Raw genomic sequence first — 12,885 nt, 5'->3', positions numbered from 1 at the left:
GGGTCCATACTACATCTGCCGATTGCAATAGGAATAGATATCACTGTCTTTTCTCACAGATGACATGATCATCTATGTAGAAAATCCAGTGGAACCTCCAAACTCTTGTAGAAATACTAAGTGACTTAAGCAAGGTATCAGGCTACAAGATACAGAAATCAATTATATTTCTTATATACCAGCAATGAACAGTTGGAAATTGGATTTTCTAAAATACCATTTACAATGCATCAAAAACTCTGTAATACCTAGGGGTAAATCTGACAAAATATTTCATTATCTGTACATTAAAAAATATAAAATATTGCTTAGAGGAATTAAAGAAGATATATATTGTGCTCATATTGTGTCTTATGGTTATGAGAGTCACCATTTTAAAGATGTCAGTTCTCCCCAATTGATCTATATACTCAATACAATCTCAGTGAAAATTCCAGATAGATTAAAAAAATAAATAAATGGACAAATTCCTTCTAAAACTCTCCTTGGTGTTTGAAATGAAAATTTGTTTTCACACACACGAAAAAATTGTACATGAATGTATATAGCAGCTTTAGTTATAACAGCCAAAAGTTGGAAACAACCCATATGTCCTTCAATGAATGAATGGCTAAACAAACTGTGGCATATCCACATGGACTTCTACTCAGCAATAAAAAGGAATGAATTACTTACACATGTAAAAACACTTATGAATCTGCAGGGGATTATGCTGAGTGAAAAAGTCAATAGTCCAATTACATACTTTATAATTCCATTTACATAATATTCTTGAAGGGATAAAATTATAGAAATGGAGAACAGATTAGGGTTGCCAGGTCTTAAGGAGGGGGTTAAGAGAAGCAGGGAAGTGGGTATGGCTGTAAAAGGACAACATGAAGTATTCTTGTGATGATGGAAATAACTTGAAAGTATCAATGTGAAGGTTGTGATACAGTGTATAATATTGCAAGATGTTACCACTGGGGGAAACTGGATACTGGGTATATGGGATTTCCCTGAATTATTTCTTACAACTGCATGAGAATCAAGAATTACTTCAAAATAAAAAGTTAAAAAATTTTAAAAAGCTAGGCCAAAAAGAAAACAAATTCTAAGGTAGTAGACCAAAACCCAAATACATTAAATGTAAATTCACTAAATATGTCAGAGTAAGATTGTCATTATTTTTAAAATAATATTGTTTAATGAGACATACTTTAAAAATAAAACAGAACGGTTAAAAGCAAAAGGGTAGAAAAAGATAATGCACTAGCCAAAAGAAGGATGCTGAGCTACAGTAATATCAAAACTAAGACAAAAAGTGATATTATAAAGGGTAGATTCCATAATTTCCTATTGGATCAACCAACAGGAAGCTATTACAACTCTAAATATGTATCATCCAACAAGAGAGCTTTCAAATATATAAAGCAAAGCTTAACAGAAATAAAAGGAGAAATAGACAAATCTACAAGTATAAAAAATGAAATCAGGAAGCTGAATGGACACAGAACCAACTCTGTTCTCATCTTTTAACAAAATAATTAGCAAAAAATAATTCTTACAGTTGACAGAAAAATGTACTGTTGGTAAAGACACATGAGACAAATAAGCAAAACTTATTTAGAGGACATGTTCTCTCTCTGCAGTGTTTGGGAGCCTCTTTTCCCTTCCCAGAAAGAAATTCACACTTTTCGGAAACAGTGCCCATTATCATCTGGTGAAAGGAAGGCTGTGAAAGGAAGACTATCTTATTCTGCTTCCTAGAGATAACATAGTTCCTTAGGCTTTGTGTAGCTTCACGACTACAAGTTCCTGATATTTATCATGCTGTAGTCTACTGTATTCTGTTCTCTTTGCCAACATACTATTGCACAAAAGCATACAATAGTGTTTTCTTGGATATTTTCTCCATTTTGGTCTCTACTGCAAAATTATTGCGGTGAGTCTTGTTTTTGCGGTATGCGGGCCTTTCACTGTTATGGCCTCTCCCGTTGCGGAGCACGGGCTCCGGACGCGCAGGCTCAGCAGCCATGGCTCACGGGCCCAGCCACTCTACGGCATGTGGGATCTTCCCGGACCGGGGCACGAACCCGTGTCCTCTGCATCGGCAGGCGGACTCTCAACCACTGCGCCACCAGGGAAGCCCTGTCCATTCTTTTTAAGTTCTTAAATCAGAGTGGAACTCATATGAAATGTTGAAAAAATAAATCGGGTCTTTAGGGCAAGAGTGACATATAGTCCGGGTTGCTGGATTCTTAGGTTTTTGCACCTGGTTACTTGTCTACTTTTCAACTTACACTTTTCACTCCTGATGGCGAGGCTACTTTGAATTATTGACATGACCTTTCATTTGATGGCTCAGTGTCTTTGCCTTCTTCAACAACATCTTTCTAGATTACCTGTATCACTTCTGTCCATATAACACACATGGAATATGGAGTAACACAGTGTAAAAAAAAAAAAAAAAAAAGCGTGGGTGTTTCCAGTAATACACAATCACGAATCTCTATAATTTTTTTCCATTTAATATTTTGGTGACTCATGTATTGACCTAACCATGTAAATTTCAATATTGTAACAGGTGCCCGTCAGAAAAGCAGAAACACAAAGAACGGACAGAGCACATTGTCTCTGAAAAACTGCAGAGTCAGAATCAAGAGGTCACTAGAACAGACGACGAGACCATGGTCACACGAATGGTCGCAAACTAGAACGACCCTAAAGTCACTGGACCTCAGAGTCCCTCGACCCCGTAGACTCCCTACCACAAATTCCACCTCTGAAAGCTCCCACACCCGATCACGCAACGGTGCTCCTCCCTTTTCTTTCTTTTTTTTTACTCCTCCCTTTTCTGACTGCCTCCAGGAGCTTGAGGCTCAGGCTGGCCCATCTCGTCTCTTCAAGGTGCCCAGACCTTGCCCCACTTTCACCCCACTGAAGTCCAGTCCCAGGTGGAGCCGGGACCAGACGGAACGAAACCGACTCAGCGGTGCTTCCCTCACGGACCAGATACCGTAACGCCTAGAACCCAAAGATCCAGACAACTGTAAGGAGGAGGCGACTTTTCGCAGAAAATAGATTTGGGCCGAGACGGCCTCTGGGAAATGTAGTCCGGGGCAGGAAAACTGCGGACCTTTTCACATTCTTCTCAGCACCAAGTGGCACTCCCAGGCTCCGAGGGCCGGACTCACTGGAGGCAGCTGCCGCAAAACTCAGCTGAGGCCCCTCGGCAGATCTGAGAGCCCCTCGACGCAGCGGTTGCTTATTCCCGCTACTCGTCAACTGGAGGGCCAGTCCCGCCCCGGCGAGCCGCGAGGGGCTCTGGGAAGAGTTATCCTGCGTCTAACGGACCGAGGCTTGTGCTGCCTTCGGCCACAGCCGGCACTGACCTTAATGGTTTACCTAACTCGGGCTGCACCGGCTGTGCCACTTGGGCAGCGCTGAGGTGCGGAATTGGGGCATGTGTCTGCGGGCTCGGTGGTGAGTCCTCGGGAAGTCGCGAGCTCAGAGTCCGGGACTCTTTGTGCTGGGTGGAATAGGGGCCTGCGGACCACCCGGTGCCTGTGTTGGAGGAGGACGCCGGGCAGGGCTTTGCCCGTGCGGGTGGTTCCCTGAGGCCGTGGGAGTGACGTGTGAAGGACTGTGAGCGTGTGGCTTGATAGGACTTTATTTGCCAGGCATTTGTCTGTGACTGATATGGCCGTGGAGTCGTGTGTGCAGGCGGATTTTGTGGATGTGCTTTTCCTTTTCTGTTTCACTATGAACGTGGCTGCAAACCACGATAAAAGGCAGAGTTCGGTTGTGTGTGTAGACTTGTGAGACTGCTTGTACCAGTGCTTCATTTCTTTGGAAATGGTAATCGTAAATATGTTTTTCTATGAGATATCAATAGCCCCAACACGATGTTTCAGTATTTATTTAAAATTTTATTTCTGTGTAATGCCACGTTGTTTTGTGTGCTTAGTAACAATACTCCTTGCCCCTCACTCCCCGCCCCAAATCACAAAATAAAGAAAAGCTCCAAGAAAGCAAAAATCATTTATACTTCTACCAGCCACTATCAAAATTTATTTCCCATCTTTTCACCCCTCCCTCTGTGAATACATACATATGCATTCGTATATTATAAAATTGGAATCACGCTATACATACAGTTCTGTAATCTACCTATGCCATTTAACAATGTGCAGTTAATATTTTTCCATTTAAACAATTACACATCTATGTCATCATTTAAAAGTTTTTTGTATGGTATACATTTTAATGCATTTACACCTGTTGATGGGTAATTTGGTTCTTTTTAACTTCTTGCCATTATATAGAATGGGTTTATCAGCAACTATTTGGCATGTTACGATGCACTTTCTTAATTTTTTTTGGTGGGGAGCAGACTCCTAGAAGTGGAACTGATAGGTTGAGATATATATGCTTATTAAAGACTCCCTAATTCTATCCAGTTATTCTCTTGTAAGGTTCCAATAATCTACAGTATTATTGGCATAGTATAAGATTGCCTATATTCATACACCCTTGATAACAATGGTTATCGTTAGTATTAATAATCTTTGTTAACCTCATAGATGTAAAATAATTTCTTTAATTTGCAGTTATTTAATTACTACTGAAGTCAACCATTTAAAAATCTTTTTTTGTGTGAATTATGTGTTTTCTAAGGTGTTTTTCTAAAGCAGTGTTCTATTTTCAAATTTCTTTTCCAGGTTCTTCAGGTACTGAGGATTCATTCATTCATCCACTCACCATTTATTGAATGCTGTGTGTGACAGGAATAATTATAGATGCTTGGGATATAACATTGAACAAAGGAGACAAACTCTCTGCTATCATGGTACTTACATTGTTGTGGGCCAGATAATAAATGAGGTAAGTAAGTTAAATATAACATACATTAAATAGTGAAACATTCTAAGAGAAAAGTAAAGCAGGAGGATATATAGAATCAGGGATGAGACTTGGAGTTTTAGATGGGGTAGTTAAGAATGCATCCTGAAAATGTAATAATAAAGATATGAAGGAAATAAAGGTGCTAATTATGCCCATAATTAAGGGAAGAGGGAACAACAGTTAGAAAAGCCCTGAGATGGGAATATGCCTGTTACAAAGAGGCTGGTGTGGCTGAAATAGAGCAAATGAGAGGGAGAGTAGTGAGAGATGAGAGAAGAAAGGTAATTGGAGGGAAGAAGGGCAGATCAGATTGGGCCTTATGGGCCCCGTTAAGGATCTTGGCTTTTTACTGTGAATGAGATGGGAAGCTATTGGAGAGTTTTGAACATGCAAGTGATAGTATCTGCTTACGATTTAAGAGGATTGCCTTGGTTGCTCTGATGAAAGAATTATGAGAAGAAGAATAGGGGAAGAGGGCAGGGACAAGGCCAGAGGCAGAGAGACCAATTAGGAAACTATTGCATTAATCTAGGGAAAAGATGTTGGTGACCTGGACCAGAGTAGTAAAAATGGTGAGAAGTAGTCGTGTATTGGATATAATTTAAAGGTAGAGCTGACATAATTTGCTGATAGAACTGATGTGGAGTGTAAGTGTGACAAGATGACACAATATTTTTTAATCTGAGCAACTTGAAGAATGGAGTTATCATTAACTGAGAAGGGAAAGAAGGTAGGAAGAATCTGGGGCATAGAGAGATATTGAGATTTCAGTTTGGAATATTGTATCTGAAGTATGAGATGCCCATTGGACATTCAGTTGGAAATATTAAGTTGGCAGTGGGATATACAAGTCTGAAGTTCAAAAGAAAGATCTGAGACCTAGGTTGGAGACATATGTTTGGGGATTATCAGCATATACGTGGTATTTAAGGAGATCACTTAGAGGGTAGATGGAAAATGATAGAGGTAAAGGACTTATCTCTGGGTCACTTCAACATGAGAAAGTCAAAGAAAATGAGGAGGAACCAGCAAAAAAGACTGAAAGGGACTAGCTAGAATGGTTGGGAGAAAACCCCAGTTATGGTGCTTAGTCCTACTGACATGGTCATTGTTTCTAGGCTTTTTGTTTTGCTGGGCAGAGCTAGGAAATATATTCTTTTAGTTTTTTGTAGTAGCTTGATTCACGTACCATACATTTTACCCTTTAAAGTGTTTGGCTCACGGGCCCAGCCGCTCCGCGGCACGTGGAATCTTCCCGGACCGGGGCACGAACCCGTGTCCCCTGCATCGGCAGGCGGACTCTCAACCACTGCGCCACCAGGGAAGCCCAACGGAATGTTTTTTAAAAAAATCCACAGGGTTGTGCACCCATCACCATCATGTAATTTTAGATCATTTTTGTCCCCCCTGAAAGAATTATCGTACCCATTAGCAGTCAATCTCATATTCTCCTCCTTCCTCCCAGTCTAATGAACCACTAATCTGATTTATGCCTTGATGAATTTGTCTATTCAGGCATTTCATATAAATGAAATTGTACAATATGTGGTCTTTTGTGACTGGCTTCTTTCACGTGATATGTTTTCAATGTTTATTAACGTTGTAGCTGGAAATATACTCTTAACAGAGTAGACCCCATGAGTTCATACTGCTATTTGCAATCAAAAAAATTTAGAATTATAGAGTTTCTACTTTAGTTTCATTTTTGTGTCTTTTATTTATTAATCCATCCATCTGTAGATGTGTATATGTATATATAAATAAGATAGCGCAGAGCAATATTACTAGTACTTAAAATATTCCTACTGCAAATAATTTAATATTTCTTTATAGATCTATTTGCTTTGGGGTTGTCTCTCTAGGGACATATAACCCAATTATTGTGCTTTAAAGTAACTAGAACTAATTTCTCTGTGTGTGGTTAAGCCACAAATGTAACATATGAGTAGGTTCATTTGTTTCATTCTGCTTTTGATTTTTAGGTATAGCTTATGGGTTTTTTTGGTTGTTGTTGTTTTAATTTAATTTATTTAATTAATTATTTTAGCTTTTAATTTTGTTTTATAATCATGTAAGACATTTACATGGTTGGAAAGTCAAATATGCAAAACAAACACACAAAACAAAGAGAAGTCTTGTATTGTTTGCAAGCAAGGAGCATGATGCCTCCAGCTTTGTTATTCCTTCTCAAGATTGCTTTGGCAATTTGGGGTCTTTTGTGGGTCCATACAAATTTTAGGATTGTTTGTTCTATTTCTATGAAAAATTCCATTGGAATTTTGATAGAAATTGCATTGAATCTATACATTGCTTTGGGTAGTATGAACATTTTAGCAATATCAATTCTTCCAATCCATGAACACGGAATTTCTTTCCATTTATTTGTGTCTTTTTCAATTTCTTTCATCAGTGTCCTATAGTTTTCATTGTATAGTCTTTCACCTGCTTGGTTGAGCTTATTCCTAGGTATTTTATTCTTTTTGATGCAATTGTGAATGGAATTATTTTCTTAACTTTTCTTTCTGATAGTTCATTATTAGTACATAGAAATGCAGCAATTTCTGTATATTAATTTTGTATCCTGCAACATTACTGAATTCATTTATAAGTTCTAACAGTTATTTGGCAGTCTTTAGGGTTTTGTATGTATAATATCATGTCATCTGCAAATAATAAAAGTTTCACTTCTTCCTTTCCATTTGGATGCCTTTTATTTCTTTTTCTTGCCTAATTGCTCTGGCTAGGATTTCCAGTACTATGTTGAACAAAAATAGTGAGAATGGGCATCCTGTCTTGTTCCTGGTCTTAGAGGAAAAGCTCTTAGCTTCACACCATTAACTATGGTGTTAGTTCTGAGCTTGTCATATATATCATTTATTATGTGAGATACGTTTCCTCTATACCCACTTTGTTGAGAGTTTTTTTTTTTTTTAGGCTCCAGACACACAGGCCCAGCGGCCATGGCTCACAGGCCCAGCTGCTCCGTGGCATGTGGGATCCTTCTGGACCAGGGCACAAAACTGTGTCCCCTGCATCAGCAGGCAGACTCCCGACCACTGTGCCATGCGGGAAGCCCTGTTGAGAGTTTTTATCAAAAATGGATGTTGAATCTTGTCAAATACTTTTCCTTCATCTATTGAGATGATCATATTGATCATATGGATTTTTATCATTCATTTTGGTAATGTGGTGTATCACATTTGTTGATTTGTGGTTATTGAACCATCCTTGCATCCCTAGAATATATCCCACTTTATTGAGGTGTTTGATTCTTTTTAAAAATTTTTTAAAAATAAATTTGTTTGTTTTATTTTTGGCTGCATTGGGTCTTCATTGTTGCACATGGCCTTTCTCTAGTTGTGGCGAGTGGAGGCTACTCTTCATTGTGGTGCACAGGCTTCTCATTGCAGTGGCTTCTCCTGTTGCGGAGCGTGGGCTCTAGGCATGCGGGCTTCAGTAGTTGTGGCTTGTGGGCTCTAGAGTGCAGGCTCAGTAGTTGTGGTGCACGGGCTTAGTTGCTCCGCAGCATGTGGGATCTTCCCAGACCAGGGATTGAACCTGTGTCCCCTGCACTGGCAGGCGGATTCTTAACCACTGTGCCACCAGGGAAGCCCTGAGGTGTTTGATTCTTAATGTATGTTGAGTTCATGTTTGCTAATATTTTGTTGAGGATTTTTCATCTGTGTTCATCTGGAATATTGGCCTGTGATTGTCTTTTCTTGTGGTATACTTGTCTGGTTTTGGTATCAGGGTAATGCTGGCCTTGTGAAATGAGTTTGGAAGTGTTTTCTCCTCTTCTATTTTTGGGAGATTTTTAGAAGGATTCGTATTAATTTTTTTTTGAATGTTTGGTAGAATTCACCAGTACAGCCATCTGGTTCTGGATTTTTGTTTGCTGGGAGGTTTTAAATTACTGATTCAACCTCCTTACTAGTAATCGGTCTGTTCAGATTCTTTTGTTTCTTCATAATTCAGTCTTGGATGGTTGTATGTTTCTAGGAATGTATCCATTTCTTCTGGGTTGTCCAATTTTTTGCATATAATTGTTTGTAATAGTCTCTTATCTTTTGTATTATATTTCTGTGGTATCAGTTGTAACATCTCCTCTTTTGTTTCTGATTTTGTTTGAGTCTTCTCTCTTTTTATTTGGTGAGTCTAGCTAAAGGTTTGTCCATTTTGTTTATCTTGTCACAGCATCAGTTCTTGGTTTCATTGATCTTTTCTCTTGTCTTTTTAGTCTCTATTTCATTTTTTTCTGCCCTGATTCTTGTTACTTCCTTCCTTCTACTAAGTTTGGGCTTCTTTTATTCTTCTTTTCTAGTTCCTCGAGGTTTAAACTTAGATTGTTTATTTGACATTTTTCTTGGTTTTTGAAATAGGCATTTGTTGCTCTGAACTTCCTTCTTAGAGCAGTTTTTGTTGTATCCCTTAAGTTCTGGTGTATTGTACTTCCATTTTCATTTGTCTCAAGATATTTTTGATTTTGCTTTTGATTTCTTTGTTCCCATTGGTTATTCAGTAGCATGTTGTTTAGTTGCTACATATTTCTGAATTTTCCAGTTTTCTTCTGGTAATTGATTTCGTTTCATACCATGTGGTTGGGAAAGATGCTGGATATTCTTTAAGTCTTCTTAAATTTGTCAAGACTTGTTTTGTACCTATCATATCCTAGAGAATATTCCATGTGCACCTGAGAAGAAGGTGTATTCAGGTGCTTTTGGATGGAATTTCTGTATATATCTATTTAGTCTGTCTGGTCTAATGTGTTGTTTAAGGCCAATGTTTCCTTATTGATTTTCTGTCAGAACGATTTATCCATTGTCTTATTGTATTGCTGCCTATTTCTCCCTTTAGACCTGTTAATATTTGCTTCATATATTTAGGTGCTCTTATGTTGTGTGCATATATATTTACAAATGTTTATCCTCTTGTTTGATTGACCCCTTTATCATTATGTAATGCCCTTCTTTGTCTCTTATGGCAGTCTTTGTTTTAAAGTCTGTTTTGTCTGATATAAGTATAGCTATCCCAACTTTCTTTTGGTTTCCATTTGCATGGAATATCATCATGCAAAAAGATGGACCCTTCAGTCTGTGTGTGTTCTTACAACTGAAGTGAATCTCTCATAGGTAGCATATTGATGGGTCTTGTTTTTTTTATCCATTCATCCATTTTGTGTCTTTTTGAAAGCTTTTCTTTTTTTGTGTGTGTGGTACGCAGGCCTCTCACTGTTGTGGCCTCTCCTGTTGCAGAGCACAGGCTCCGGATGCGCAGGCTCAGCGGCCATGGCTCATGGGCCCTGCTGCTCCGCGGCACGTGGGATCCTCCTGGAACAGGGCATGAACCCGTTCTGTGTCTTTTGATCAGAGAATTTAATCCATTTACACTTAAAGTAATTATTGATAGGTATGTATTTATTGCCATTTTGTTGATTGGTTTTTGGCTGTTTTGTAGTTCCTCTGTTCCTTTCTTTGCTCTTTCTTTGTGGTTTGATGGCTTTCTTTATTGGTATGCTTAGATTCATCTCTCACTATCTTTTGTTATCTACTGCAAATTTTTGGTTAATGGTTACAATAAGACTGACATAACCCACTTATATTTATAATGGTCTAATTTAAGTTGATAATAATCAAAGTTTGAATGCATTCTAAAGCTTTACATTTCTATCCCTGCCCCCCCATCATTTTAAAAAATATCAAACGCTTCACAAATTTGCATGTCATCCTTGTGCAGAGGCCATGCTATTCATCTCTATATCATTCCAATTTTAGTATATATACTGCTGAAGTGAACACTGGGAGGTTTCTGTTGACCTGTCTTCAAGTTCATTGATTTTTTCCTCAGTCATGTTGAGTCTACTGATGAGTCCATTGAAGGCATTCATTTTTTTTTTTAGAGTTCCATCAGCACTAAGCAATTTTAATTTAAAAAAAATGATCTCAGAGTAATTTCAAACTCACAGAAAATTTGCAAGTACATTACAAAAAAACTCCCTTATTGCCTTCACCCAGATTCACCAACTTTTAATATCTCTCTCTTTCTTTCACACACACACACACACACACACACACACAATGAGTCTTTTTCTGAACCATTTGACTACAAGCTTCAGACCTGATCCTTCATCCCCTAAATACTCCAGTGTGTATTTCCCTAAACAGAGACCTCCCAATAAGTCAGGAAGTCAACCAATGATACAACATTGCCATTTAGAGAACCTGTTCAAATTTGCCAATTGTCCCCAAAATGTCTTTTTCTTCATACTTTAAAAAACATATATATTTATTTATTTTTATTTGGTTGTGCCGGGTCTTGTTGTGGCTGGTGGGCTTTGTAGTTGCAGCTGGCAGGCTCCATAGTTGTGGTTTGCCGTCTCCTTAGTTGCAGCATGCGGGCTTCTTAGTTGTGGCACGTGAACTCTTAGTTGTGGCATGCATGTGGGATCTAGTTCCCTGACCAGGGATTGAACCTGGGCCCCCTGCATTGGGAGCATGGGGTCTTAACCACTGCGCCACCAGGGAAGTCCTCCCAAAATGTCTTTTTTAGTTTTCAGGTACAGGATTCCTTCATACCTTGCATTTGGTTGTCATGTCTCTTTGGCCTCCTGCAACCTGGAACAGTTCCTCAGTCATTCTGTCTATCATGTCCTTGAGAGTTTAAAAGAATACAGGCCTTATATTCTGTAGGCTGGCACTCAACTTGATTCCATTGGATGTTTCTTCATGCCTAGACTCAGGCATGTATTCCTGACAAACTTTGATTTTCTCATTATGTCATTCTGTCCCATCACTGGTGATGTTAACCTTGATCATCTAGTCATGTTGATGTCTTCACTGTAAAGTTCTATTTTTCCTTCTAACTGTTGGAAAATGTTCCAATATGGTGCTAAAATCCTGTTCCTCATCGAAACTTTACCCATTCTTAGCCTCCATTGACAACTTCAGTCTGAACCACTCTCCAGTTGATAAGTGGTTTTATGTTTATATTATTCCTTTTACATTTATTGGTTGGCATTATAATGGAAAGGAAGAGCTTTCCTTTCTCCCTACTGATTTATATCACGTTGAGCTCATGGATTCTATTTTATTCAGTAGGTTATAATTTATTACTGTAAATATTTATTTTCATGCTCAAATTGCCCCTAATTTGGCCAATGGGAGGTTCTTTGAGCCAGTTTCACATCTTTTTAACATGGTCCTATCAGTTTTTGAGCACTTCCTTAATTTCTGGCACAAGATGTTCTAGGCTCATCTTGTAGTTTTCCCGCTCCAGCCCTAAAATCAGATATTTCTTCAGACAGTCTTGGTTCCTCTTCTTTTTTCCCATATAAATATTTTTTGGAAAATTTTGGACTTTTATTTATTTATTGTTGTTGAAGTATAGTTGATTTACCATATTATGTTTCAAGTGTACAGCATAGTGATTTGGTTATATATATATTCTTTTTTTGATACTTTACATTATAGTTTATTACAAGATATTGAATATAGTCCCCTGTGCTATGCAGTAAATCCTTGTTGTTTATTTTATATGCATCTGTTCATCCCATACTCTCAATTTATTCCTCCCTTGCTTCCTCTCCCCTTTAGTAACCATAAGTTTGTTTTCTATGTCTGTGAGTCTGTTTTCTGTTTTGTATATAGATTCATTTGTACTATTTTTTAGATTCCACATGTGATATATAATATTTGTCCTTGTCTGACTTCACTTAGTATGATAGTCTCTGGGTCCATCCATGTTTTTGCAAATGGCATTATTTCATTCTTTTTTTATGACTAAATAATATTCCATTGTGTATATATATATATATATATTATATATATGTACACCACATCTTCTTTATCCATTCATCTGCCGATGGACATTTAGGTTGCTTCCATGTCTTGGGTATTGTAAATAGTGTGCCACTATGAACAATGGGGTGCCTGTACCTTTTTGAATTAGAGTTTTTGTCTTTTCTGGATATATGCCCATAAGTGGGATTGCTGGGTAATATGG

The 12,885-nt window shown here is 38.2% G+C and overlaps 1 protein-coding gene and 1 non-coding gene across 2 annotated transcripts in view; one reads left to right on the top strand and one right to left on the bottom strand.

Annotated features, from left to right (window-relative positions):
- Positions 1 to 3,151: 3,151 nt before the first annotated feature.
- Positions 3,152 to 12,885, top strand: part of ZNF569 (zinc finger protein 569) — a 59,567-nt gene continuing 49,833 nt past the window's right edge. The window contains exons 1-2 of the mRNA XM_024733829.1: positions 3,152 to 3,465; positions 4,704 to 4,866. Coding sequence (XP_024589597.1) covers positions 4,862 to 4,866 — 5 coding nt within the window. The 5' untranslated portion in view covers positions 3,152 to 3,465; positions 4,704 to 4,861. The remainder of the gene's footprint in view (positions 3,466 to 4,703; positions 4,867 to 12,885) is intronic.
- LOC112392420 (U6 spliceosomal RNA) lies at positions 10,576 to 10,682 on the bottom strand. The gene has a single exon (XR_003001684.1). It is a non-coding gene; the product is annotated as a U6 spliceosomal RNA (small nuclear RNA).

The sequence above is a fragment of the Neophocaena asiaeorientalis genome, unplaced genomic scaffold (genome assembly GCF_003031525.2).
Source record: "Neophocaena asiaeorientalis asiaeorientalis breed wild unplaced genomic scaffold, Neophocaena_asiaeorientalis_V1.1 scaffold280, whole genome shotgun sequence".
NCBI lineage: Eukaryota > Metazoa > Chordata > Mammalia > Artiodactyla > Phocoenidae > Neophocaena > Neophocaena asiaeorientalis.
The sequence above is the reverse complement of the archived record's forward strand: the minus strand, read 5'-3'. Positions and strand labels throughout refer to the sequence as shown.